Below are 27,786 nucleotides of genomic sequence, written 5' to 3'. Positions count from 1 at the left end.
CCCCCCCCCCCCCCCGCACCGGAGCCCGGGAGCCCCCCGGGGAGGAAGCCGAGGCCCGGCGGAAGGCGGCGGAGGCGGCCGCTCAGCCCCGCGCAGGCCCGTGAGCCGCCGCGGCCTCCCGTGGTAGCCGGGCCCGGGCAAGAGGAGCTGGGGCCTGGGGGGAAGCCAGGGACAGCCTCCGGGCGGCAGGGGTGGGGGGACACCCCCGTAGCCTGCCGGGGTGGGGGAGTAGACCCTGCCCGCCGCCCCCCCCGCCCCGTCCGCAGCCGTGAGGGGACTCCCCGTTAGGCAGCCCCGCTCCCGGCGGGGAGGGGGGGGGGACGGACACGCTGCGGCCCCTCGCCGCCCCCACCTGCCAGCCCTCTTCCCCGCAACTGGCGGGGGAGCCTAACACTTGCCCCCTTCCCCACTAACGAGCCGAGGGTGGGCAGAGGCCCCCCCCGGCACCAAGCCCTGGTAACTGTCTAGAAGCAGCTCTGCTCTTCCTCGCTGGGAATAGAGCTTCCTGGAGCTCCCTCAGTACCTGTTTTGGGGAGAGGTGTCCTCAGAGCCCGGTTTCTGAGGGTTGTGAGAGTAACCCTTGCCACCTACTCCTCCCTGCTACTGAGCAAATTCTTCCCCCCAGCAGAGGAGACGGCCCTTCTCCAGACCAGGTAGTAACAGGGGAGTCTTCACAGAAGAAACCCCGTATGCCCAAGAGAGGCAGTCCCCAAGACAGAAATAAGCAGGAGCTCCAGATACTTGTCTAGTAATTTTAATTATTTACATCTGCTCAGCAGGCAGCAGAGAAAGCAAAACAAGGGAGAGAAAGCAGAGGCAGATTTAGATATTCTTCTTCCCTTTTCCAGTTGCTGTTAACCACTGGAGATAAAGGTAATTTCCAATACTGACCTCATCCTCCTTCATCCCAAGGAAGATCCCTCATCTCCTAATCCCAAGAGGGTTTTCTTCAGATATCCTGTGCAAGGAGAGAAGACACACCTCCCATTTACAGGGAAAGGAAAAAGGCAGATTTTGCTGATAATATCCACAGAGATAGCAAGAATTTTTTCAGAGAAGGAGATTTGCCCACCCTTAAGGACAAGGTGCACCTAGAGGAAACAGAAGAGAGATTTACAGGTAGGGAGATTGGGGAAATTGATCTCTGAAATAATCTGACAATCAGCGAAAAGGCTGTCTCCCAGGGGAACACCCCTTTAGTAGTTAGCTGCCAAAAGGGAGAGAGGATCTCCATCCTGGGATAAAACCAGCAGTTTTAGCTGACTGACAATCCCAAGCAGATTGTTTTAATACTCAAGATCCTGATTTCATCCACAATCCCTTCACCCTGAAAATACTTCTTGAAGAAGCTCTTGGAATAGCTGACAGCAATGCTCTGAGGATGGGTCTCAGAGAAGGAGTGTGAAGGGCAGCACCCCAGAAACCAGCACTGAAGATAATCCACCTCCCTCCAGAAAATCTTCCGGACAGAGTGAGTGACCACATTATATCAACTCTCTATTCCTAGCTGTCCTTCTCTTTCGCCTTCTGTCCTTGTTTTCCATGTGTCTTCTCTCACTGTATCGGCTTTCCTTTCAATCTTTTCTCTCTGTTTCTGAACCTCTCCCCAGCCGCCTTCTTCTGTGTGTCTTTCTCCATCTCTCTCATTTAGCTCCCTTATATGCTATATGGAATTGACCTGATTCCTTCCCTCACTATTTAAGCTTATGGGAGACCTTAGCCCTGTTTAACTGTAAGAAACCTCTCTGCCCTTTCCCTTCTACTTTCTTTCACTGGTGTATTTGTCCTAGGCTCAGCCCTTATCATCACCTGTGTGAAATTAATTTCTGTCATTTAGGGGTCATTGAGAAGGATAATACTGGCCAAAAAAAGCTTTGAGGAGACAGGAGCAGTGATTTGTAGTGCTAGCGTCCAAGGATGCACCCGTGGGGTTGGAGTGTCAGTTGTTCTCCATGTGGGTCCTACTATGCTCGTAACTGTGGTAATAAAATCATTGTGCGATGCAGACCTCGCTGTGCTTGGGAGCTGTATGTACAGATCCCAGTGCTAGTACTCCGAGATGTGTGTCCTAATGTACCTAGGGGCTGTGGGATGAATTCTGGAAAGAGTGCCCTTGAGAGTGGGTTCTGTGGTGCTCAGGGGCCTGGGAATGAAAATCGTGACAGTGCTGGTGGAACCTGCTCTGAAAGCCAAAAGAAGCCATTCTGTTGCCACCAGTCTTCATCTGTGTTTTATGCTGTGTTCAGGGGCTAGGAATGTGAATCCTAATGCTAGTGCCGTGGTGAGCCAAGCTGGCTGCTTTTTGTAAATGAGGCAGTTAATTTCCAGTCACAAATGAGTGTTCTGACACTAACATAGTGATTTCCTGCAAAATCGAGTCCGAGGGAGACTTAATCTCAAATGAAGCCAAAGCAGATTCCCCTAGCAGAAAAATCATGCCTAAGGATATCTCACCTGAGATATTCCTGTTTCTGTTCTCCAGTGAGATAGCAGTGAGGAAACACAAGATCAAAGGGTCCTTGGCCAGGACAGGAACCCTTCTGGAATCCATTTGGGAGCACAGTGGTTAACAGGGAGTCCCTGAAGAAGGAATTCCTTGGTGTAATTTGCTAGCAAGCTCAGACAAAAGATGCCAGGTCCCTCCAAAGTGATTGCCCCTTTTGGCAGAGAATTCTGACAGTTATCCATAGCTTCAGAAGGTGCCTCTTTCTAAGGGAGGGCTGAACCACGAAGCATACGTATGTTCCGGGGGTACTGTTAGATGCCCTCCTACCTGTTGCCCTATAGTTATGCAATCAGGCTGTTTTGAGTATAGCTGTGTTATCTAGCACAAGGGAGGAGATAACTGAGGCATTTTGGCCTTTGCACATTCAAGGGGGTAACTGACTTTTCATGCTCTTGAGGTTAATTTACCTCACGCTGCCCCCTTCCTCAGTAATGACTTGACATTTTTCAAGTGCTTTTGGCTCTGATGGATGCTAGGGCACTTTACAGAACATATATGCCAGCCTTACAAAATTCTCCTCTCCCATGACAATTATCTTTCTGTATATGAAATGTTTTTTTTCTTCATTACTAATGATAAAGATTAAGATTTTGTATTTGCTTCCTGAGCTTTAAATATTCACGACAGACATACAGGGCTGAAAGTCGTGTGCTGTAGAGTAATTGTTTTTTATTTGTTAATTGCTGACAGGGCATTCGATGCTGACTTGGATGCACAAAATTAAGACGATCTCTGCTCTGGAGATCTCGTAGTCTAAAACACAGCTCTGCAAAAGCTAGGACATACTGATAAATTTAAGGAAGGGAATAATTTTTAGAGAGCATAGCTCTTTAGTGTGATCGTGGTATTTACATCAAATTTTATCACAGGTGAAAATGCAGCTTCCTCTGAGGTGGAATACTGCAGCTGTTCTGCACCATTTATTTTATACGAAAGTATCCGTAAAAGAAGAAGGTAGAGTATTATTTATCTTCATAAAAGTGCAAGGTACTTTATAGGCACATTTAAATGAAAGTGCTATGTCTTTAAGAGTTTACAGTAAGAATGTTAAACCTGAACACTTAAAATTAGACTTTAAAAACCACGTTTAGATACCTAAGTAAATAGCCTAATTCTTGTAAATGCCCAGGAACATACTGTTGATTTCAACAGAAGCAATGAAGTCTTCAACATTGGAGTAAAGAGACAGTTACGCGTGTATGGGTTTGTAAATTTAAATTTGGACATTCGTGCTTCCAAAAATTGACTTTTTAAGCTGAAGCAGTCTGATCCTGTCCTATGGGCACTCCACTCCCATCTGAGAACTGAGTGTGTGGCATTTCTCAGGTCAAGCCCTTAAGTAAAATGAAATGAGAAGGTCTAGAGAGTTATGGGAAAAGGATTACGTTACCGACAGATCATGAGGTTATATTAACGTTTAAGTATGTGTTCTGTAAGTTCTTGGGTTTTATCTTGAAATCTGGTTCTGCAGTCAAGTTTCTAGGATAGAATAAGGAGTCAGAAAAGTTGGAATGAAATACAATAAACAGTTTGAGGAGTTTGGATATAATTTCCTGGTCCAAGACGTGGTTGTGACTACTGTAGTATTATTTTTTTCTTTCTACAAAAATACAGCTGAATGCTGGTGTCTGTGGAGAAGTTTTTTCTTACCACACAGGTACAGGTATCTTGCTTACTGCCTCCTCCCCTAAACTTCAGCTGACCTTCATATAGTGGGAGATTCAGTCTGCATCACAGTTTGGATCTTTGGCCCTTTATTTCAAGTGTCAGAAAGGAGGTATGGTTAATGGCAACTGTGATATGGACAGCTGTCCTTCAAGAGCAGGTCTGAGCTGATTATCTCATTTTACACAGCTGTCAGACAGGAATTACATCTCGGTCATTAGCAAACAAAAGATGAAATGCTCTTGGACTCATTTTTCCATTTGCTTCTCCCAATCTTGGGTAGAATTGTAACCAGGGGCTTTCAGACAGAACCCTCTGTGTTTTGTAGTACTCCATTTGCAGAATCTGTTGCCGAGTGATGCTTCAGAATTGAAACTTTAAAAAGTATTGTTTCTAGCATTTTCGGTCTGGAAGACAATTTTGAAAAGATGAATAGTGCCTAGATTAATGGACAGCCTAAAATGGTATCTCCAAAACGTTTGAACTCTCCAGTTGTGTTAACTCTGAAGCATAAAGAAAAGCATTTAAATCTCTGTATTGCTGGCTGTTGCACATCGTGTTATTTTAGCAAAAATATCCAGTTGATGTGTTCAACCCCCAAACGCTTATCATCTTGGTAGGAGTCATTATTGCTACTTGCTATCTATTCTGCTATTTTTGTTTCCTTCTTCCTTCTAAGGAATATATGATGAACTTAAAAATCTGTAACGTATTTCTGCCCTGTACTCATGTTTTCACTTTTAAAGGCAGTCTGTGTATGTGTATTACTGAGAGAGACCAAGCATGCTGCACAATGTTTTCATAATTAATTAATTGCAAATTTTCATTTAAAGTTTGAAATGAAAATGCAAAATACTGGGAGTGTTTCAAAATTCGGAGACCTCACAGCAGAGTTTAGGACCAATTTAATGTGTTCTGTGGTGCTTTGCCAAGATTTGGACTAGACTGTTGTTTTATCCTTCTGTCTTTGACCTGCCCCGTCCTCTACCCCATCCTATTATGAACCTTGGAGTTGGTGTCTTAAAGGTAGACAATGCACAGATTTTGCTAGTTCCTGGCCTTTGTGAACCCTTTCCTGAATCCTGTCCTGGGCTTCCTAGTATCATGTCACAGTCGGGTTCCTCTCCTGCACCTTTAAGGCCCAGCATGTTTCCACCCCGCCTACTTCTTTACTCTCATTTCCTCCTACACTGCACTCCTCCTCCCAGTTCTCTCTGTATTGCTCTTTGCATCTCATTTTCCATGCTGTCCTTTTGGCATTCTGTCCTGTGGTCCTATATGCCTAAAATCCTGCTTCTCTCTTCATTAAGCAAGCATCCCTCATCTCCTCTCTAGGATTCTTCATGGGCAGGAATCTTTTCTTACTACAACTCGCAGGCCCCGCTCTTACTTCCACACCTGCATTTTGACCTGTTCTTGGTTTGGCTTTCATTAGATTATATGCTTGTGGACACATACTGGTTTTTGTCTGAGGTTATGTCAAGAAACCTGTTCTTTTTTACCGCTATATAATAAATAGAATTCTGTTCCTCTGAAAATAGCCAGTTCTGCTATGCTGGGGAACAGCGCTTTGTCTCCATAATCCGACTCATTCATTCTCCCACCCTCCCTTCTCCCCTGCCCCCTTCCTTTCTTCTGGAATGGCTGGATTTTAGTTGGTTAGAATGAAAAGCCCTTGCATTATGTTTTCTGGTTCCTTCCAGCACTTCAGGGTCTTGGTTTTGTGAATTGGGGTGAAAAATTTGTGCAAGGCCCAGTATCTCATTTCTCATCTCTCTAAGCTGGTCTAAGTTTGCTTGATGTGAAGTCAAGAAATAAGAGAATATGTGCTCTTTTTTGGCCCTTTTTTATATATGAGAGACTGAGTAATGAGGGAGAGGGGGAGATGACGAGTGAGAGCTTTTATACCTCGAGGAGAAAAAATTTGCTTTTTTGTTTTTTACAATTAGCAATTCAAATTTTGTTTATGCTCTCTGCTGTATAAAGACCGTGACTGATTATAGCAGAAATATGTAATTACTGTTAAAAGTTCAAATCTGAATAATTGGGAAGGAATCTGAACTCCTTGTGGTCACAAATTTAAGGAGCAAAGTTTCTGAATTCTCAGTTTCCCCCAAAAAACTATTAAGTAAACAATTCCCCCTCCCCATCAGGAACTTGCAGAGAAAAATAAACAAGCTGCTAAAATAGTTACCTCTGAAATTCCCTTTATCTTCACCTGAACAAAGCAGACAAGCTTTGAATGTAGAGAACTGGTCTGGCATTTGGGAGACCCATGTTCTCTGCATAGTTCTGCTCCATTACTGGCTGACCTTGGGCTGCGCACTTCTGCATGCATGGCTTCCCATTTATCCTGGAATAGGTTATTGATCCTTTATAAGGGTTCCAAAGTATAAGGATGAAGAACACTTTATAAAGGCTGGCTGTTCTTGCTGTTGATCACCTTAATTACAGTGTGATATTGAACTCAAAATCTCTATATGCTGCTTTTTGTGGTGTTAAGAAACAGTGAAAGCGTGATGCCCCAATTAATTTTTGTTTCATGGAACGACCCGTGACTCCAAAACTGAAAGATCCTGTACCATGTCTGCAGCCTAGAACTGTTGTTTAAATTGACTTAAGTATAGATATTCTGACTCCCTTGAAGCTTCTCCTAAGATCTCTAATGACCTTTTCTTGGCCAGGTCTCAGGGTCTCTATTCCATCTTCATCCTTCTTGGCTTCCCTGCTGTTTTTGACACTTGATCATGCCCAGTCTTGAAATCTTGTCCTCCCTTGACTTTTGTGTCAGTATTTTCCTGGTTTCCCTCCTACTGTTCTAGTCATTCATTCAGTAGCTTCTGCACTAAGCTATTTATCTTCCTCCATATTTTTTTTTTTTTTTTTTTTTTTGTAAGTTAGACACAAAGACCCGCCTCTGGTATCCTCTCTTTGCTGTTCCTTACCTCCTTCATGCCAATGCTATTAAATTATGCAACTTGGCATACTACCTTTAACATCTTTTTTGAGTGATTTCCTGCACATTTAAGACCACTGAGGCCAAGATAGAACTCCAGAAAGCTCCTTTGAGATTTCCCTTTGTTTCCTGCTTTCAGCTGTTGCGAGCCTCCACAGTTGAGCTTATAACATGGGTTTTCTTCCACTCTTCTTGCTCTGCACATACACTCGTCTTCCAGTTTCATGGCCTGAATCTCTCGCTTCTTCTTTCTTAGTCTCTTTGGGTAACCCTTATGCCTTCTCTGTCATTTACTGTCTTGGTTAACGCTAGCTGTTTTTGTTGCCCTCTGACAACTGTGTTACCTTCTTGTCTTGTTAAAAACACAATTACTGAAGCTATTCTCCTGGCATGTTTTCTCAACATGTTGCCATCTCCTCCTTGACAAGCCTGTTCTTTGGCTATCATCTACCACATAAGGTTCCAGCTTCTTGTACTCACTCTAAGGGGCCTTCACATTTATGTTTCTCCCCTATCTGTTGCTGTCTGTTATTGTATTGTCCTTTGCTCTGCCAGCAACGCAAGCATGACATTGTGCTTTTCCATTTCTTGCATGAGCATCTCTTCACATTCTTCCTCAGCTGACTCATGCCTTGATACATACAGGAGAATTGCCAGCCGATAGAGGCCAGACATACTGGAAACTACTTATTTGCATATTTGAAAATTATTCAAAAGGTCTAACTGGTACTCGGAGGTAGTTGTCTTACTATATGTACCCTCCTCTCCCTGGCTTCTTTTGTGAAGAAGGATGATTGCAAAAGTAAATAAAGATCATCATAAGCAAAGACAAAACATCTCAAAGACTAGGAAGGTCAGGGTTGAAGCAGAATAATACTTACTCGCAGTTGCAAGGTGGCAACTGTGGCAAGTGTATGTGTGGAAGAAAGGGGCTTCTTTCAGTGTCTGTAAGGAAATGAATAGGACTTCTGGGTTGAGAATGATACACAAAATGGAGCGTCCTATGAGTAGGATGCAGAAAGCCAATAGTGATACTAGCGTTTTAAGCCAGAAGAAACTGTTAATGGGCATGTGTTCCTTGCTAGTGTGGTTCTGAATCCTCTTGACCTTCAAGCTTGGTACAGATCTTTGCAAGTTGTGAGCCTGGCTAGGGACTGTCAGGTGTTTTGTCTCCTGGAAGACAGTTCAGTCAGTTTAGTTCAGAATAACAGCTAACAGAGTAGTGAAAAGGAATTATGTTAAAACAGTGGTTGAGACCTAACTTACGAGCTTCACGCAGTATTACTTAATTCTTCTGATCATTCTCCAACTTCAATTTCAGCTGTGCTTTGCTTCTAAACTCCTCTTTAACAGGCTTTTCTGCAGTGCTTTGGTAACCTTAACTCTGGGAGCATCTGCTGTATGTACGTTTTGGCCACATGGTATACGACTAATCTGCACTGGATACCAATTTCCTTTTTTTCTGTGAATTCAGTACATAGTTCTTGTTAGTGCTTGATACCCATTTCCACAAGTGGCACAGAATGGGTTGTGGCTTGTTTCAGCAACTATTGCAGAGTTCATATTGACTAATCTATTTTCAGTGGTTCAACCTTTGGTGAACAGGTTCTGACCACTTGCAGTCAGGTTTTCATTTTCACTGTGCCTGGCTGGCATTCATTTAGCCCTGGGAGCTCTCTTACATAGAAGCTTTGTAGTATTACTATTATTGAACTGCAAGGTTAACAGTCATTTTTAACTGATAGACCCATTTTTTAATGGGAATAAGAATACAGTTTTCATTTATAAATGCATGTTGCATTTTTTTAACCTGGGTTTCTGTACCTATCCTTGCAACGATGTGAAGATCTTCTGAGCAAGGTATTCTGCATGCTGATCTACTTCTGATGTCTCTAATTTCAGAGACAATCTGGGTATTGTATCAGTGTTTGCATATCCTGTACTGAAGGTTTACTACTGGATGTGATTCTGATAGGCAGCTAAAATTTAAATCCTTCTCTTCAACCTGGGTGCTCCCACGAGGCTGGGGGAAATACCTTCTCTTAGATACAGTTTCTCTACCACAGACTTCCTGGTTTCCAAGGGAAAATTTCATTCCAGGTATGTGCTCATAAATTTGAATTATTCCAAAAACAATACCCAATACCTTTCTCAGTGTAAGAGTAATTGTTCTCTTAATATTCTTAAAGCAAATGCCAAAGATTTCTCTTGCCTGCCTTGGCATATGTTTAGAATTACAGCTCCTACTTCCAATGGTAAAATATTGCGTAGTGGTACTGAGGGTAGAGGGATGCTGTAGAGACATTTCTGCTGTGGTGATGTATTTTCACTGTGCTTCTTCAAAGTGCTGGGTTTACTTTTTACTTCAAATCTGTTATTGGGAGGGTTGTCATGGGCCATTTGGCTTATTATTAGAATAAATCTTTTATAGTAGTCTTATTACAAAGAAAATAAATTTCAGCTCAGAAGTATTTAGGCATACCGGTATTCTCAATATCACTTGCTGTTTCTTTTGACAGGTGTTACGTATTCCCCACTTATGCAGCACCATAAATAAACAAACTAATCTTAACTTTGAACACACATTTTCAGACTGTCTGAGGGGTCTCTGTAATGTTTGTGTAGTATTTCTCAGTGCATTTTTGCTGCATGTGTATATGGAAGACAACAAAAATATTTGATTAGTTGGTCTTATTAAAATCTGGCAAGGCACTAGCTATGCTTGATCCTAGCCTTTTATGCCTGTTTCCCTTGACATGAGGATATTTTAGACTTTGGCTGTAATGCCATCTGTTGATAAGTTTAAATAAGCAGGTCAGGTTTTGTAAACTATACCATTTTGTCAGTTTTGTACAAAACTAGTACATAATTGCTTTTGGAATTGGATCCTGATGCACTTCCAACATGGGGGTTTTGGTGACTTTATAGTCCCCGCAAGGCTTCATGCTTCATTAGTACCAAGAATGCGTGCGCAGTCAGTGCCATTCATTCACTAAATTCAAAATACAAAATTATACCCTGCTCATGCACCTTTCACAAAATGGAGGGAATTGAAAGGTCCTATGTTAAAATGTGCTATTGTGATATTTATGTAATTAGTAACTATTATGAAAACAAATTTGTTTTCTTTTTATTTTTTCTTGAGACTTAATATGAACCTTATGTTATTGAGATTTCTATTTGTTAAAGGAAAACCATATCTGTATAACAATTTAATTAAAACAATTAGTCCAGTGATTTATATTAGGCTATACAGGGTCTAAAAGTTTTCATCTTCCTCTAACTCTGATCTTTTCAGTATCATCTTAGTGTGTTGTGTTGTAACTTTTAGCAAATTTCCAGTTCGGGATGCCATAATTACTGTACCACCTGTGTTCTTTTACACAAAATAGCATTGAACATTCAAAGCCATTCCATCTGGCACACTATAGTTTTGAGTAGGGATATAGAGTCAGACCACTGTGCAATGGGCAGGTGCAGACTGTGACAGTTCATATTCGTATTGGTGATACCACACTGAGTGCTCTTAGGTGACAGTAACTTCCTTTGGTTGAATTCTTTTTTCCTTTGTGGTTCATGACTGGTGAGAACTGTGTGCCCCCTATTACCACATCTGCAAGCCTATAGTTTATTGGGAAAATGTTTTTTGGCTTGTTCTACTGCTCCCAAAGAAGGGAAGCATGATTCTAGGGTATGACAATTTCTCTTGCCTCTTTGCCCCAGGGACTGGTTTTCCTCTTTTCATATGGCACTGCAGACAGAAGTGTACTTTCAAACTGCTTTTCTTTTGGTTTGCTGATACACTAACATGACACCTACCACTCCTTCCAGGTTAAGGTTCATTTTATGAACAATACCCAGCAGCCTCTCTCTTCCTTCTGGATTTGATTCATTTCATAAACATTTCCTGAAGGCTTCTCACAAGTAGTTACCAAAATGATGGATAACAATTTCAGACTATGCAGGTAATCAGTATCCTTTTTTCTAATTTCTTACATGAAACAAATATCTCTCAGTGAGAATGTTTGCTTAGAGAAGGTAGGATTTTAAAGTGTTTTGTTCCTGCCCTCTTAGTTCACACCTCCTTATTTTTGAGGGAAAGCACATGTCTTAATTCCTGCCAGAGTTAGCAAAATTGATTCTTTTCCCCTTTCTGTAATGGCATAAGAATACAGGTTTCTTGCGTGCGTAATTTACACAAATATGTCAAAATTGCCTTTTCCCATCAAAGTAGAAGCTGTCCATTTCTCCATGCACGTGGTATTCTTATGTGTTAACTTCTCTTCCTTATTTTTTGAGGCAGTTTCCCCTAACTGACATTGCGCTCACCTTTTTGTTTCAGAAAGGTTGCAGTCAAATGGTTCTTTTTTGCCAGTTTGTTGAGTTTTTTTGTTTGTTAAATACCTTAGAAGGTAGGTGTATCTCTGAGTATATTAGATGGATATTGTTAGTTAGATCACTGGATCTGTGTTTCACGCACCTAAATAGAAGTGGCCTTATTTTTGTGGGTGTTCTACAGCAGTATCTCTCACTGGTAGTCTGTTGTGTATTTCTGCCTTCTCAAGGTTTATGTTGAGAAGCCTAAGTTGAGTCCTCTTTGAATGTTTTGCCAGCAGTGTTTCATTGGATTGGAATAGCAGTGAATAAAGCAACAGTGAAAGTAAATATAGAAAAGAAAATGTAGAGATTTATTCTAGAATGTGCATCTTCTGTAGGCTGTGCCCAGCATAGTTTCATTCATTGTATGACTCTGCTTCAGTTGTAACTGATTCTGACTGGCCAGCCTTTGAGTTCAGCCTTAGAGAATGTTTCAGGCTATAAATGTTTATTAACTGCATTCAATATGACCCTTAGAGTGTTGTTCCCCACATTTCATACATTTTTCAGTCCTGATATATAAGTAGCAGTGATCTTGGATAAGAACTGACTGGCTTAGAGCAAGCACTTGCAAAACAGCAGGGCAGTCAAAGTACAGATTTCTTCAGTCCAGTGGCAGGGATAGTACTATCTGATAGACAGACAGAAGGCTGGCTTGCATTTTTAGCCTGAGGTTTGATTTGCTAGTTGCAAATATTCGAAGTAAGGCAGTAGCTTTCCTGGAAAGCTGTAGTGAAGTATTACTACTCCCAAGTGAATTAGTGGTTATTAAAAGGTATTAGATGCTACGGTTTTCTTTAATGATTAATAAATTTTTCTTACAAATCAGACAGATTCTTGTCTGTTTAACTGTAGTTTTGGATCAGTGTTTGGCTGTCATTTTTGCATCTCACTGACCTGTCTTGACTTGGGGTTGTACTGGAGCTAGTTAGAGCTTGAGAAATGAAGACTCTGCAGTCAGTTTCCAGCTGTTGATGGTGGTTATGACTTGGCTACCTTACCCTTGGTTTTTAAAGTCAGCCAAATACATAAACAGATACCATTTACCATCTAAAGTGGGAGATTATGAATTCTCATCTTTGACTTTCTTTTTACTTCTTCGAAGTTAATTCTGGTTTGCTAATGTGGTAGGATTTTTTTTAAACACCCTTGATTTCAGTTCAATGTGTTTGTTAGTCATTAGTTTTGTTTTTTTTTTTAATTTGTTTGAGTGGGATCATAAGAGAAGAGTTTGAAAGAAGATTTGCCAGGCAATAAACTGGGAAGGGAAAGTTGGAAGAATCATCAGCTGCTCTGGTTTGGCTGCAGTCTTGTTTTATCGTACCATTAAGTAGTGTCAAGCTGGTGTGCTGCTTGGATCAGGTGAATGAGATATGCAGCACAAATTATAGCAAGTATTACTATTATAGTAAGTATTCTTTCAAATAGTTTAGTAGCCAATTACACCAAATTATTTTTGCACTGACAGTGTTCTGGAATTCCCACCTTACCTAAGGTTTGACTATGCCTGATGATTACAGGTGCCATATTGCCAGGATACAGACTTACAAATCCAGTAACACGATCATGTTCAAACTTGGAAAAAAAAAATCTTATTCCACTGCTTTGAAATTTCCCACATGATTGCTATTGGGTCTGAGTCTTCACTTTCTGTCTTAAATTACTGTCTAGCTTATATGTTCTCAAAGAGCTGCTGTATTTTACTGAAAAGTAGTTGTTTCAGTACTGGGTGATTAGTGCATATGTATATGCAGAATCTTTTTATTTAAGATTTTGGGATTTTTTCTTGTCAAAGATTTCTATAAAGCAGGGAATGAAAATATTCAGATTCTTAGCGTGGGTGTAATATGCCTCAATTCTAACCTTGCTTGTCTCTGTGACAAGTGTGTTTTACACAAATACACAAAAGCTTGTGTATTTGACGACGGGCATGTTGCATATCAACCTTACATTTTGCTGCATAGCCAGTCATCCCAAATGCTCTACTGGCATAACCTGGGCAAATCTGAAGCTCTGTGAAAACTGCGGTGTTTTCTTCTGCTTCTTTTATTTCTGGTGTTTCAGATGGGTATCTTAATCTGCCGTAGGCTTTTATAACCTAATTTTCTTGATTTCTGTGTATGTCTCTTAAAAAAAAAAAAAAAAAAAAGGAGGGGCGGCTGGGAAATTTGTATTTATTTTACTTTGGATTTGTATTGTTAGCATAACTGATATTTCATAATAGTTTAACATGCATATGATAAGCAGCAGTAATTTTGTTCTCTGATTGCACTGTGGAAATTAAAATTTATATGAGGCACACTTACAAAATTAAGGATTCAACTGATACTTAGTTCATGGTTTTTTTCTCCCAAGTTGAATACTACTTTTAGTGAGGACAGTATCTGTAAAGTTACCATGCAAATGTAGCTGTGCTTTAGTTATGTGGATACCTCAGCAGTCTGTCCATCCCCACTGGATAAAAATATGTTGTTGCTTTTCCCTTGTATAATTCAGGAAGGAATAGTGCTGCCTTTTTTTTTTTTTTTTTTTTTTTAATTTAAAATATTTGAGATTAGATCAATTCACCTAAAAAGGGCTATATTCAATAAACAACAACTCGAGGAGGGTGGATAATGGAAAGACTTTTGCAGCTCTGATCGTCTAGTTAGCTGTGTAGCAAGTAGTCATTGCTATCATATGCGATAGCATGGCAGATGAGTAGATAGATAAGTTAGTAGCAGTTGGGCTTTTCCTTTCCTCCACAGACAGAAAGATGTTTCCACTCGCTACAGATACTGTAGTGCTGCAATTTTACTTTTCAGTCTGTGTGTGCATATGAGTGCAAGTGATAATGTTAGCTGTGCAATTACCTATTTGTTTTCTGAGCCCAGGGCTTCGGAGCTGCTGCTCGTGGTGGTTGAGGGATGGATCTTGTTGGGGTGTTGTGTAGGTGTTTGAGCCCTAAGAGGTGTGATGAGCCCATGCATGAAAATGAAAGGTTTAGTGCATACAAACGTGTTGGAGTGGAGACTCTTAAGTGCTTTTGTGCTGAGAGCACTTCAGTGCAGAAGTACAAGGTATAATGCATATGGTTGTGGGGGAAGAACAGGGAGCTTCTGTGTCAAAATGCTGGGTGCGTCTGTCTCTGGATCTGTGCATCCACACTGTGTTATTGTCGAATACCTATTTTTAGAATGAGCATCTAATTGGTATTCATGCAGATGGGTGTCTCCCTGTCTCATCTGATCCACTCATCTGAGTGATGCACTTGGTGGGAGGTGTCTGCTGATGAATCTTTCCTAAGTAGAGTGTGTTCATGTCTGTCTCTTCTCTCTTACATGTATACATGCGTTTAATTTGTTACATGAGCGTGTACATAAGTATATGCACATGTGTTGACATTTTGTATGCACTAGCATGTTCAAAGATAGCATCATCTAATCCTCTAAAAGGATTAATTTTGAAAAAGAAAGATGAAGAACTTGTAGCCCTTCAAGATGTGATTCTTCTTTTTATGCAAAGAATAAGTGCAGAGCAGGGCAGGTTGTGGCCATGGAAACTTAGCTACCTCAGTCCAGACTTCAAGGGATTGCTCCTAGTATAGTGATGCAGCCAATTATGAGTAAGAATGATGATCTTTCTGCTGCCTTGACTACTACAAAAGACAGTATACAAGTTTGTGTGCTAAGTGTACAAGTTCATACAAGTTCATGCCGCTAAATATTTTCTTCATATAAAATAATTGTTAAGTAGAAAACCCTGGGTACAAGTGCTAGCCATGTTGGACAGGTGTGTTTTATTTTTATGAGGGGAAGTATATAATATTTATGAGAGGAAAGATCCTGAGTCTGGTTTCCACCCTATAGCAAACTTGTGTGACTTTGGACAAGTAAGTTTTTCTTGTGTCCCAGATTTGGGGAAAATACTTGCCTGTTATATTGTGAATTAAGCAAGGTTTAATTCATTAAAATGATATGTATATTTAGGAAAAATGGGTTATGGTAGGCAAAGCTTTAACTATTATGAGCTTAATATAGTCTGTTCCACCTCGACATGGTAGATGTAATTATCTATATATAGTATTATGCGTGATCTTGGTGTTTTAAAATGAGATATGTAATCCTAGCTCTAAGGAATAGGATTCATTATAATGTCACCTGATGCAAAAAGAGAGGCTAGGCCTTGGAGAGAAATTAATTTCCCCCTAAATTAAGATAGTCACAGTCCTGACTTTTCCAGATGATCTAATTAAATTGTGGTTTGTATATGGCATGAAGGAGTATTCCCTTTTATCTATGAATTTCCTCTTACCTAACACAGTAAACCTACTGGATTTCAGGTATTCTTGGTGAAGGGTCCCAAGGTTATATTGCTTACGTCGTAAAGGAGTGAATGTGATACAGCTACTGAAGAGGTTCCACTTCCTTTGAACAGATTTTAGTTCTTTACCTGGGAACCATTGGGATGCTCTGGGTAAGACTATTCTAGCAATGTTACCATCAGGACTGTCCCAGCCACTATCGGCAAGGATGGTCCTCCCAGAGACATAGTCATTGGCCTTTTTGGATGATTCTGTCTGGCTGTGAATAAGGTATATGAAGTAGGATGATCTTCACACAGGTATTTGTGGTAGGGGAAGAAGCAGAGGAGGGATGCCAATGGATGTTTCTGTTCTTAGGGTTCACCTTGTTATATCTCAGGAGTTCCCCTTCTGCTTCTTTCTCCTCACAGATACTCCTGCTTCCAGCATCATGGCCTCTGACCTGGAAAGCAGCCTCACTTCCATAGACTGGCTCCCACAGCTTACTTTAAGGGCTACTATTGAAAAATTAGGGGGTTCCTCACAAGCAGGACCTCCAGGGGCTGCCCGAAAGTGTCCCCCAGGCTCACCGACAGATCCCAATGCCACCCTGAGTAAGGATGAGGCTGCAGTGCACCAAGATGGGAAGCCACGTTACAGCTATGCCACTTTGATCACATATGCCATCAACTCATCACCTGCCAAGAAGATGACACTTAGTGAGATCTACCGTTGGATCTGTGACAACTTTCCCTACTACAAAAATGCTGGTATTGGTTGGAAGGTGAGGACTTGCATTGTTAAAGTACCCTTTTTGTCTAATAGCAAGACTTATTTTATTAATTCTGTGCAAAATATCCTTACTGAGCAAAATAAAAAGACAGATGTGAAACTAAGTTGACCAACTGGAAAAAATGCAGAGGCAGAAGTCCCATTTTCTCTGAGAATTTTATTTTATGTATGTGGTGGGCTCTTAAGAAGGAGCATGCAAAAAGCCCAGCACCAACAACCAAGAAAAACAAAACAAAAAACCCCCACAAAACCCACATCACTACCAACCTCTGCATCACACTGATACTATTTTCATTGCACCTTCATAGATGAATAGGTGGTTCAGCCCCATAATTATTCATCCTAATCCATCCCTCTCCTTTCCACAGCTTCTGTTCTGCTCCATTCTGGGTATATGTAGTGAGCTTTGGCTTTTGAGTATGCACCATCCTTCTATTTTCTCTACCCGCTCCCGGGCATACTCAAGAAGGCTGTATGTTTCTGTGGTAGCACTTACATGTATCTCTTACTCTCTCATCAGAACTCTATTCGTCATAACCTCTCTCTGAATAAATGTTTTCGGAAGGTGCCTCGACCGAGAGATGATCCTGGGAAGGTAAGAAATCTGCATGCTCCTGGGCAAGCAATTTAAAACTGCAGGGAATAAGCCGGGGTTGCCCTTTCTAACTCATGGTTGGAATTTGAAACCTAAAGTGTAGGCAAAAATGGAAGCAGTAGTAAGATTTACTGCAGTGCTTTGGCTACAGAAGCATTTGCTTAAAGGGAACCTGTAAATGGGCCTTAATGGTTTTAGCAATTACTTTTCTTATCTGTGATCTTCGGTTGACTTTAAAGATACTGGAAGAAGGAAAGTATGGGGTTGAATGTACTTTTTTAGTTTTGTTTCTTTTTCTTCTTGATCTTTATGTGTAAAATGTGGGTCTAGTCCAACCTGTTCTGTTATGAAAGACGGTAGTGGCTGCTGGTGAATGGCAGGACTATGATGTGACATCATGGGTTTCATGGAGGCAAGATCCATGGAAGTGAGAGCAGAACTACTACCTATTTAGACTACAAAACATTTGGTGTTGGGGAAAAAAATGTCACCATCAGATAGTGCAAATCTGTAGAAATCATTTGCAAGTAAAACTCAAGAATTTAGGAATTTGTTGACTAAGTAAGGGCTAATAAAGCTCTGTTAGTGTATATAGATTGTAAAGGGGAGTTGCTAGCAAAACCAGGACTTGGCATCTTGGCATGCAGATATTATTACTGTTAAAAAAACCCAAACAAACAAGCAGAAGGAGATGGTGGGGACAAGAAGCTATGTATTTAGACAGAAAGATTGTCTCCTCCCCCCATCCTAAAGTTACCAGAAAGGGCCACTTGCTCAGGCCTTTTATTTCAGGTTATATTTAAAGGACTAAGCAGTGCTCAGTTGGTGTCTATAAATGGAAGTAGTATACCTTTGAAGATCACTGCTCAAAAATACCATTGATTATATGGCTTATTCCAGGAAATCCTAACTGACTTCAGTGTGTATGTGTGCAGGTGTTCATTGGCATGTTGGGCTGGGTTTTTAATGAAACCCTGTCATGTGCTTGTCACTGATTATTCAGATTTCAATTGGAGGTTAAAATGAGCTAAATCACATTCTAGAGTTGTCTTTATACTTATTCAGAAAACAACAGATATAATTATAGACTATTGTATGTTGAAAGGGACCTCTGGAGGTCAACACACACTCCCACCCCTTCCCAGAGAGGGGCAATTAGATTGGGTTGTTGAGGTCTTCCTTGAGTTTTGAATATCTCCAAGGATGGAGATAGCACAACTGGGCACTTGTTCCAGTGCTGCACCATCATCATTGTGAAGAAATTTTTCTTTATATCTGATTTTAATTTCCCCTGCTGTAACTTGTGGTTGTTGCCTCTTATTCTTGTGCTGTGCATTTTTGAGAAGAATTTGATTCCGTCTTCTTTATAATCTCCTTACACAGTTGAAGACAGTGGTTAAATCCCCTTAGCCTTCACTTGTCCAGGCTAAACAGATCTCTCTGTGTGAACTGTTTGTACATCATGTATTTTAGCTCTTAACCATTGTGGTGGCCCCTCTTTGGATGCATTCTAGCATGTGAGTGTCTGTCTTGCGCTGGGAACCCCCCAAATGGGCACAGTACTCAAAGTGGAGTCTCACAGCATGGAAAACGAGCAATCCTTCTAGCTGTCTCTGCCCAGTCTGAATGTTGAGTTGGTTCTCATCAGTCAATAACAAATGCATATTGTGAGGAAGGTACTGAAGGGGGTGTGCATGCCCAAAAGAGTTGGCCTAGCTTGGTTCAAAACATCCTTTGCTCTTCTTGGTGCCCTGTCTCAGAGTGATGGAAACAGAGCATTCTGCCTTCCACCAGTAGCATCGTACCTCATTGTTCAATACAACCCAACACAAGAGAGGAATCTCTTTCCAACACCTGAGTCTTGGTTGTCTGATGTTCTGGCGGGTGGTCCTTGTGGTCCAAATGTTTAGTTGGTGCTGCATTCTTTGAGTCAGTAACCTCCTGCTTCAAGAAGCTCTCTGATTTAATCGTGCATTCACCAATGGGTCTTCTTTCCAGGGCTCTTATTGGACAATAGATACGTGTCCAGACATATCTCGCAAGAGGCGGCATCCTCCAGATGATGACGTGAGTGTTGTTCTTTCCAGACAGCATGGAGCAGGAGGGGGAATTCCCTTCTTGTTCCAAGGAGTCCTTCCAGCACCAGACCATGGTACCGTTTTGGGGGCAGGGTGTACAGGTGGGGAGACAAAGGCTAGGACTGAATGAAATAGCAGGTACGTCCTGCTGATTGGCTGTTGTTGCTGCTGCTGTTCAGTAGCAAAGTTAATCTGGTTTAAAGTCCTTTAGCCTGACTCTTCAGTGACTAAGGCCCAGTCCTCCTCTTTTCTAAGCCACGAACTTCTACAGCGGGGGAGCTGGCTTCCCATCTGCAGTTTCACTTCTCCATCTGTTTTTGATTTCTGCTCCTTTCCTTTTCTCTTTCTTCCGCATCCACAGATACCACAAGACTCCCCAGAGCAAGAGGCAAGTAAAAGTCCCCGAGGGGCTGTTCCAGTCAGCACAGAAGCCTCTTTGCCACCTGAGGCCACCCCTCAGCTGTCGCTCCAGAGCACCACCCCTATTGCCAACTACAGCCAGGTGAGCAGCAGGGAAAAGGATGGACGCCTTATGGCAGGGGAAGAGGAGAGGGGGAGGAGTGCATGAATGGAAAAGCGAAGTGGTGAGAAGAGAGGGAATCGTGAAAATGGTAATACGGAGGCAAAAATAAAAAGAAGGGAAGAAGCTGAAATTGCAGAGACAGAAAATAAGGAGGAAGTGAATTTTAACAAAGGGCTGGATGGGGATAAGGATAAAGGCTTAATGGTATTAGATAGCTGAAGAAAAGTCTAGAGCCAGTGTGCTGCAGAGGGAGGGTGGTGGTTGATTTTCCTCAAGGAAAATGGCATTTGGGAAGATTTGCTGGGAGATGAGCTAAGTGATAGGGGATATCTGTGCATGTTCTACCTGTATCTGATCTCTGGATCCCTGTCTCAAGGTACAAAACCTAGTACGAGCTAAAGGCCTTACTTCTACCTTCCTTAGCAGGGCGCGGGGCCTGTGGATGTTGCCTCTACTGTAGCAGGGGGGCAGGGCCGTGAAGGGGCCGATGTGCCAACCCCACTGTACAGTGCCAACCATGACTTCAAGTTCTCCTACTCTGAGATCAATTTCCAGGATCTTAGCTGGTCCTTCCGAAATCTCTACAAATCCATGCTGGAGAAATCATCTTCCTCTCAGCACGGTGAGTAACTATATGCGTCATGTGGGGTGGGCAGGTATCTGCCCACACAGTCTTGTCCACTGATCTATCCTTGGTATCTCTCAGATTTTTCCTCGTTTAGGAGCCTGTGCAAACAGACTTTCCTTCTTTGGCATGCTGTAATTAATTCTGCCAGGAGCAGATAAGAAATCTGCATGTCCTTTATCTATTGCTCCCCTTAGTTCTCTGAGAATAAAGAGGATAATGATTTAAAAATACCTTGTGTTGATACAAAAGCAAATACTAAAATGGCAGAAGCTTAGAGAAATGAAGTCCTGAAGAAAAGCACGTCAGAGAAGTATTCACAATCTGTCAGGCTAGAAACCATAAGAGGGAGGGGATTGTTGCATGTGGAGTTTCTCCAAAAGGAGAGTGGAAAGTCGTCATTGCTCAGATCTGTTAAAACTAGGATTGTACAAGGCCTTGGAGAATTGAGCTTTGTGGAATTGAGAGTGTGGAAGAGTGAGCCTGCAGCTGCATTCGTGGCTTGCAGTTCTGGGGCCGAGGAAGCAGCCACCAGAGGGCAGAATCGCTGATGGGATGGGATGTCCACGGAAAACATTTCAGAAAAATCTACTGTTGTTGTTCCTGCCTTTAAACACTCTTCTAAACGTTAGGCTGGTGTAAAAAGGAATATGTTATTAGATGAGCCTCTCACCTCTGCTGTCAACCGTCGTACAGTGCAGGCAAAGTTTGCTACTCTGGGAGGAGCCTCCTGAGCTTTCAGCTTCAGTGAAATAAAAACTTACTACTATTATTGCTTTCATCATGCTGGCACTTGAGATTCCTAGTGAGGAGCCTGTTGTGTGAGGTGGTGTAGAATGAGCAAGCTACAAAAATGTAGAGAAGAACCTTGACTCAGTGTGTGCCTCTGTAAAAGCTTAGCAGTGGTCTGGGTTTGGTTTTTTTTTTCCCAGGTCTTCAGCTGTAAGGTAGTCTAGGAAAACTTGCAGTTTTTGAGGAAATTTTGTGGGCAACTTTTGGGTCAGGATGGCAGTATTCATTCTTTTGCCCCATTGCAGTAGTAGGGTGCTCTAAGGGTTGAGTTTGGATCTAGTGAAAAACTGAGGCTTGCTTGCAGATGGTAAAGTAAGGGCACTCAAAGTAAGAAATGGGTAGCTCAGGTTAGTGGCATGTAATGCCCTTCACTGTGATTTTTCCTGGAGGTTCCACAACATAAAGGGAGAATGAACGAGGGAAGCAGATGTAAGAGATATGCCAAGTTCCTGATGTGGGGAAGAATGGAGAACACCTGATGCTCTTGCATGTAGGGGATGCCTGAAATACGAGAGGATAGAAATGACACACCCAATGAGTCAGGAGGAATGAAAGTAATAAAGGAGCCCTGATGTGTGCAATGTGCTCTGTCTATAAAAACAGTAGAATGTGTGACCTCCAATGATCTGTGTGAGAAAAATTGGGAAGGTTCCCAGCCAAGCTACTGTAAGATGGGAACTGAAGGGAGCTTTTTGGAAACAGCAAGTCAGATTTATCAAGTTACCCATTTTCCAAATGTTTTGTTCTTTAAGTTTGTTTAATGGTCATTTCTAGGAAAGCAACACATGCATGACATTTCAGGAGAGCATGGGTTATTTTGGTAAATACAGGAAAAATCCAGGGGGGAATTTAAGTGCCTAACTCTGTACTAGAAGTTTATATCCTGCTGGGGCTTTGTTGTAGAGCCTTTTGTTTTGAACAGAATTTGGAGCACAGTGAGGGCCTAACTGTGCAGGTGATAGTTGTTGGCAGCCTGTAGAGGGCACTCCAAAAGCTTCATAAATAGCAGGATGAGCAGTGTGAAATGAGAGATGGATAATTTAAGCAGAGGTCTGATCCAGGCAGCTCTTAAAGCTCCCTCCTCTTCCTTTTACTCGGCAGGTTTCTCTTCTCTCCTTGGTGACATGCAGCCCTCCAACCACAACTACTACATGTACCAGCAGCAGCAGCAGCAAGGCCCCTCATCAGTGGGTGCTGCTCCCCCACTCCACACTCCAACCCCAGAGGGTTGCCCATCCCAAGGGGGAAAGCAGCAGGGTGGTGAAGGTTATGGGCCTCCACCAGTGATGTCCATGCACCCACCCCCAATGCAGCATGGAGGCTACCACCAGCATCAACAACATCACCCGCACTCCCACCCACAGCAGCAGCCACATCAGCACCAGCAGCAGCAGCAGTCACAGGCTTCAATCAACAATGCTGGCTTTGGTGAGTCAGGGGCGATGGAAAGAGCAGCTGGGGAAAAGAGAGCAGTGAGGAGCCCCCAGAAGAAATTCCACAAGCGAGCTTTCCTCAAGTAGTGCCTACCTTGTGTGTGGCAAAAGGGTGAAAGCCAGTTATGATTGAAATCTGAGAGGGAAATTGCTTCCTTACTGAAGGAAAGGAGGATACATCCACACTGGGTTTGGGATTCTGTTTAGGGATGCAGGATAAAGTCAGGGGCTAATCTCCGCTCTCCCAAGGGAGGAAGGATTTCTAGCTACTGTAGCATCAGGCTCCTTGGTGAAGAGAGGTCAATCATTTTATATTAAGGGGTGGAGGGAAAGGGTGGTCTGTATTGGAATAATCTTGTCCCCATTTCATTCCAGCATTTCCCCCTGATTGGTGCTCCAACATTGATTCCTTGAAGGAAAGCTTCAAGATGGTAAACCGGCTGAACTGGTCTAGCATTGAGCACTCCCAATTCTCAGGTCAGTGTTGGCCTAGTGACTAGGTCTGGTGACTCAGTGGCTAGGGCTGTAGTCTAGAATATGTGAGTGCTGTGCCCAGAGCTTTTTTTTCAATGTAACTGTGTCAAGTCCATGGGTTTCTCAGTGACTCAACTCTTCTACTTGTAAAATGAGGTATGCTACTTCATGGCTTCTGTTAAAGACCCTGAAGCTCTTGAACACTGCAGGAGGTTGGGGCAGGGGCAATTCATTCATAAAAGTATGTCAGATAGCTGACTTGAGATTTTTCCCTCCTACTCTTCCCTCCCCTACCTGAGTCAGTGAGACAGTATCCTAGATATAGAGCTCTCCAGGAGTTTGGTGACAGATTTGAAGCGATGAAGTTGGGTTTGTGGGGAGACGGTAGGATTTACGGGTAGAAGACAAACTCTTTGCAGGGAAGACCGCAGTGTGAGTGCTGTCTTTGACATTGTCCTTTGTCCCCTGCAGAGCTGATGGAGAGTCTGCGCCAGGCTGAGCGGAAGAACTGGACGCTGGATCAACACCATATTGCCAACCTCTGTGACTCCCTTAATCACTTCCTTACCCAGACTGGTCAGCTCCCTCATCTGCTTGGTCCACAGCAGCCCCCCCGAATCTCTGATTCTTGTGCCCTGAACAGTGGCAAACAGGAGCAATCCATGAACCAAGGTAATTAGAAGGGAGACTAAAATGACATGTAAATGAAGGCCCAATTCTGTGATTATCCTAAACTACTTGCAGCATTGCCAGGCAATCTAGCATTGAGCAACACAGGGCTAGGCTGTCAGAGCTGTTCGTAGCAACTCAGCTTCCTCTGGCTTTAAAGAATTAGGATGTCCTATGTCTGTGGCGTAGACAGACCATTATTATGTGATGCATACCACTGACAGGCAACCTCTCCAGGCAGAAATACATTTAAAAGGTAAACCCATAAAAGGAGAAGGGGGTGGTGTTTTTTGTAGGTGACCAACAGAAATTAATGGCAAGGTAGAGAGACTGCTATTCCAGATGGCAGGAGCTGTAAAGAAGAAAGCTCTTGCGCCCATGTTGGAGAAATACTGACTGGACAAGGAGTAGGAGGATGCGCTCTGTGGAAAGCACAGAGGATATCATGGTCTTGATAGAACTGTGATGGTGTGTGTCATCTAGTGCTGAACTAAATGGATGATATTGAGCCAGCTTGTGGCGTTTCTGGATGAAAATTTTCTTCTTTTACAATAATAGAGAAACTCCTGCTGGTTCCAAGAACAAGATTCCTGACCAAGCTATAGCTTGCAGTTAGGACCCAACAGCTGAACATCTCCTCAGTATCCCGTGGGTCTGAGTGAGTTGCTCTGTGGCTGAGCTGCCACCCAGTCAGGGCCAAGACAGCTGACCAGAACGTTAACAGGTTTCTTTTTTTATTCCTTTCCTTTCCCAGTGAACTCCTATGGTCAGCCCCAGCCTCCCCATCTCTTCTCCGGGCCATCTCCTATGTACCAGATCTCCACCCAGGACTCTCCAGGATATAATCGCCCAGGTAAGGGGTGATGTTAAGGCATATTATACCAATGAACATTAAAGAACTGGTTCCCAAGCCCTTTGTGCATTTTTCCCAAAGCAGTTCCTAATCAAATGGAGCAATGAGGGTAGAGAGGGAGCCTGGGCTGCAAGGGACCCTCCATTTAGAGCTCTGCCATAGCTCTGGCAAGGTTTAGGATTTCAGTGGCCTGATTTCTTTCACTTCACATAAATAGTCTTCTAGCTCAGCCTCACCCTCAGTTGGTTGCTTGAAGGCAACTTTACATGAGAAGCTTCTGTTGATGAAGTCCTTTGTGCCCTATCAGCAGTCAGCTGGAAGGAAAGTTAAGGAGGCTGAAACTTAACCTCTGTAGAAGCTGCTGTGGAAAATTTCACAGCAGGCCACCTGCAGACATTGGTAGGTGCTCTCTGATGGAGAAATTCATGCCAGTAGTGTTCTTGCTCGCTAGACTGTTGGAAGGGAGAAGGCCCAAATCCCTTACGCTTTCTTTTGCCCAAGAGACCACGGTGAAAAAGCATGACATTTTTTATTCTAACTGTTCTCTTTCCTTTTTCTTGTTTTTGGCTCAGCTCACCATCTGGTCCCTCGGCCTCCAGGGCCGCCTCCAGGCGCCAATGAGGAAATCCCCGATGATTTCGACTGGGACTTGATCACCTAGCGAGTTACAGACTTGATAGCCCGTCCTTTGTGAAGGACGCGGGAGGGGAGGGGGACATGGGGTCAATGGTGCCAGCACCACCCTCCCCAGCCTCCCTGCCTTGCCTGTATATAGATATATATTCTCTATCTCCGCCAGAGAAGCCACCGCAAGATGCTGCCGAAGATAATCCTTCCTTGCGTCCTGTTTTATCTTCTTTTTCTTCTTTTGTTTATTATTATTATTGTTATTATTATTATTATTATTATTACCAATAATTGAGCACAGCCCTCCCCCTCCTCTGGTGGCCTCGGACGCATCAGATCGGCTCTTTCGTGTTGCGTGGCGCCCTGTGGAGGGCAGAAAGATGGGTCCTTGGTGCCATGAAAAGACCTCGGAAGGCTGAATCCTCGAGGGCATCTTTCTCTGCCTCCGTCATTTTGCGTTTAACAATCCCTCTTTCCCTTCAAGGTGGCCGGTGAATCTGTCGTATTGGCTACTGGAGTGAGAGAGCCTAGTGGACCCTGGGAGCCTGTAGTTATGTTGTTTCGTAAATGTTGTAAAGGTCAGGGGGCTAAAGGGACACTGGAGGGGTGATCTTAGCTCTGTGAACTTTCTCGCACCAGCAGGAAAAGCAAGAAAAGAAGCAGAGTTCCCAAGTACAAAGAGAGGGTAATCCCTGAGGTAGGGAGAGCTGAGCTGAGCTGGGCTGGGAGGGTAGACCTGAGTTTGGAGAAAGGAGAACGTAGCAGAGATGGTATTTCAGCAGAGAAGTTGGGTTTCAGAATGCAGTGCCATCTGTGAGGACTGAGAGAGATTTTTTGAGGGAATCTAGACCTGTTTTCTACACTGCCTTTTGCGGTCTCCAGGTGAAGCCTACGTACCCATCAGGTAAAAGAAGCAGTCAGGGGTGTCACATGTGATTCAGCAAATTCTATTCCCCAGAGCTTTTAATTTCACCCCCCACCCCTTCAAGCCCTTCTTTAAAATATGTAGTGAGGCTCTTACTTGCATATGCAAATTTGGAAGTTTTCTCCCATCGGTATTTGTTCAGTTGTTACTTGGCCCTCTGCCCCTCCTATTTCTTTGGAGACTGTCCTTGCCTGTGGTTCGAGAGTGCCAGCAGCAGGAGTCGTGCCGCGTAGGTGCAAAGTCTCAGTCAGTGGTTTCCACTTTGTGAATGGGCTAACGGTGGGAAGAGGAAGCTGCTGCTCAGAGTGGAGGTGAACTGGGGGGCTTCTGGTCAAGGAACTGGGAGGCCCTCACAAGTGTTTTTTATAAGAGGTGCATTAGAAGAGAGAGGTGAAGCGGGGCAGATTTTTAAACCGAACAGCCAAAGAGTGTAGTGTAAAAGGGAGGAGGGTGGGTCAGACCCCTTGCAGTTCAGCTGGGGAGGTGATGGAAGCTAGCGTAAATCCAAAGGATGAGTTTTGTCAGCACTTGCAAATCAGGAAGGTGGACAGGGTGCAGGAGCAGGAGTGAGTGTTGAGATGCCTCCTCCCCAAAGCTGTGTCCTGTGTTCCCCTTTTTTCTGGTATGGCTCTGTTCTGTCAAACCTCTTGTTTCCTCTTAATATTTTGTAAAGCCTCCCCCTGGCCCGTATTCCCCGTTTACCAGTGAAGGGAACCAAGATGGAAATAAAACATCATGGCTGCGTGACAGACCTGGGGCAGGGGAGTAATAACCTCTACTCTTGACGGCAGGAAGGTGGGGAACTAGCATTGCTTTTTAAATTTGCTGTAGGGATAAACAAGTTGGATCTTTGTCAGGGAAGTGGACAGAGTCTCATTGTATTGGGGAGGGGGGGACATTTTTGTTTCGTTTTTTTTTTTTTTTTCTTTTTTTTTTTTTTTAAAGTGTGTGGTTTTCGGGGGGGGGAGGGGAGAGTTCGTCATTGAGTGTTTCCAAGAGAAATGAGGAATCCCAGACAACTTCAACATGGAGTCAGCCGTTATCTCTGCTGCCTCAGGATGGGAATGATACAGCTTGGAAGCATGCTTGATGGGTTTCTGTGGAAAGTGGCACCAGAGACGCCCATGAGGGACAACCTCTGGTAGGTGCCAGTTAGTGCTTTGCAGAGGAGGTTACTGAGAGCCGGCCCTGTGGAAGTCTGAAAACACCACTGGAAGAAAACCAAACCAAGATGGCTCCTTCTGCGTATCCAAGTGCTCCTCGTTTGCATATTTGCCTCATTTGCGTATTAAGTTGCGCCTCATTTGCATATGTAAATACATGCCGGTCAGTGTGCAAATTAGCCTCGTTCCTCTGCCCCTGAAATAAATGTGCGTTGTTAGTGCGTGGGAAGGCATCGGGCGGAGGTCTGCGGGGTGCGCGGGTACCGGCCCGCAGGGAGGGAGGGATGCCAGCCTGTCCCGCAGAGGGGTCCTGGGGGGCCCCTCCGGCGTGGTGTGGCCCCCCGTGCTTTGTGTCAGTGGTCAGGGAGAGAGGGGCGTGGTCTCACGAGTTTATTTTTGTGCATGCTTTCTTAATAAAAAGAAAAAGTGAATGTTTATGGTTTAACTCTTT

At 43.2% G+C, this 27,786-nt stretch overlaps 1 protein-coding gene across 3 annotated transcripts; it reads left to right on the top strand.

The window, feature by feature from the left end:
* The first annotated feature begins 164 nt into the window (after positions 1 to 164).
* FOXJ2 (forkhead box J2) lies at positions 165 to 27,780 on the top strand. 3 transcript variants are annotated; one of them, XM_030040993.2, is made up of 12 exons: positions 165 to 1,119; positions 1,347 to 1,471; positions 16,218 to 16,570; positions 17,099 to 17,173; positions 19,172 to 19,240; positions 19,613 to 19,753; positions 20,198 to 20,396; positions 22,293 to 22,619; positions 23,000 to 23,101; positions 23,570 to 23,770; positions 24,522 to 24,620; positions 25,193 to 27,780. In XM_030040993.2, exons 3-12 carry the CDS (start codon positions 16,238 to 16,240, stop codon positions 25,279 to 25,281), a joined length of 1,635 nt encoding a protein of 544 aa, XP_029896853.1. In that variant the 5' UTR covers positions 165 to 1,119; positions 1,347 to 1,471; positions 16,218 to 16,237; the 3' UTR covers positions 25,282 to 27,780. The 3 variants fall into 3 exon arrangements, with proteins under 3 accessions (XP_029896853.1, XP_029896852.1, XP_029896854.1); XM_030040992.2 differs by adding an exon at positions 10,959 to 11,092 and having other exon boundaries at positions 165 to 1,471; XM_030040994.2 differs by having other exon boundaries at positions 165 to 1,471; positions 20,201 to 20,396.
* Positions 27,781 to 27,786: the final 6 nt, after the last annotated feature.

Source organism: Aquila chrysaetos, chromosome 17 (assembly GCF_900496995.4).
Source record: "Aquila chrysaetos chrysaetos chromosome 17, bAquChr1.4, whole genome shotgun sequence".
In the NCBI taxonomy this organism is placed as follows: Eukaryota; Metazoa; Chordata; class Aves; order Accipitriformes; family Accipitridae; genus Aquila; species Aquila chrysaetos.
The sequence above is the reverse complement of the archived record's forward strand: the minus strand, read 5'-3'. Positions and strand labels throughout refer to the sequence as shown.

Excerpts from the sequence above, each read along its gene's own strand:
- FOXJ2 (XM_030040993.2), top strand. The coding sequence starts at position 16,238 with ATGGCCTCTGACCTGGAAAGCAGCCTCACTTCCATAGACTGGCTCCCA. Across the intron at positions 19,241-19,612 it reads GGCATCCTCCAGATGATGAC|ATACCACAAGACTCCCCAGA; the intron begins GTGAGTGTTGTT and ends CCGCATCCACAG. Across the intron at positions 19,754-20,197 it reads CTATTGCCAACTACAGCCAG|CAGGGCGCGGGGCCTGTGGA; the intron begins GTGAGCAGCAGG and ends TACCTTCCTTAG.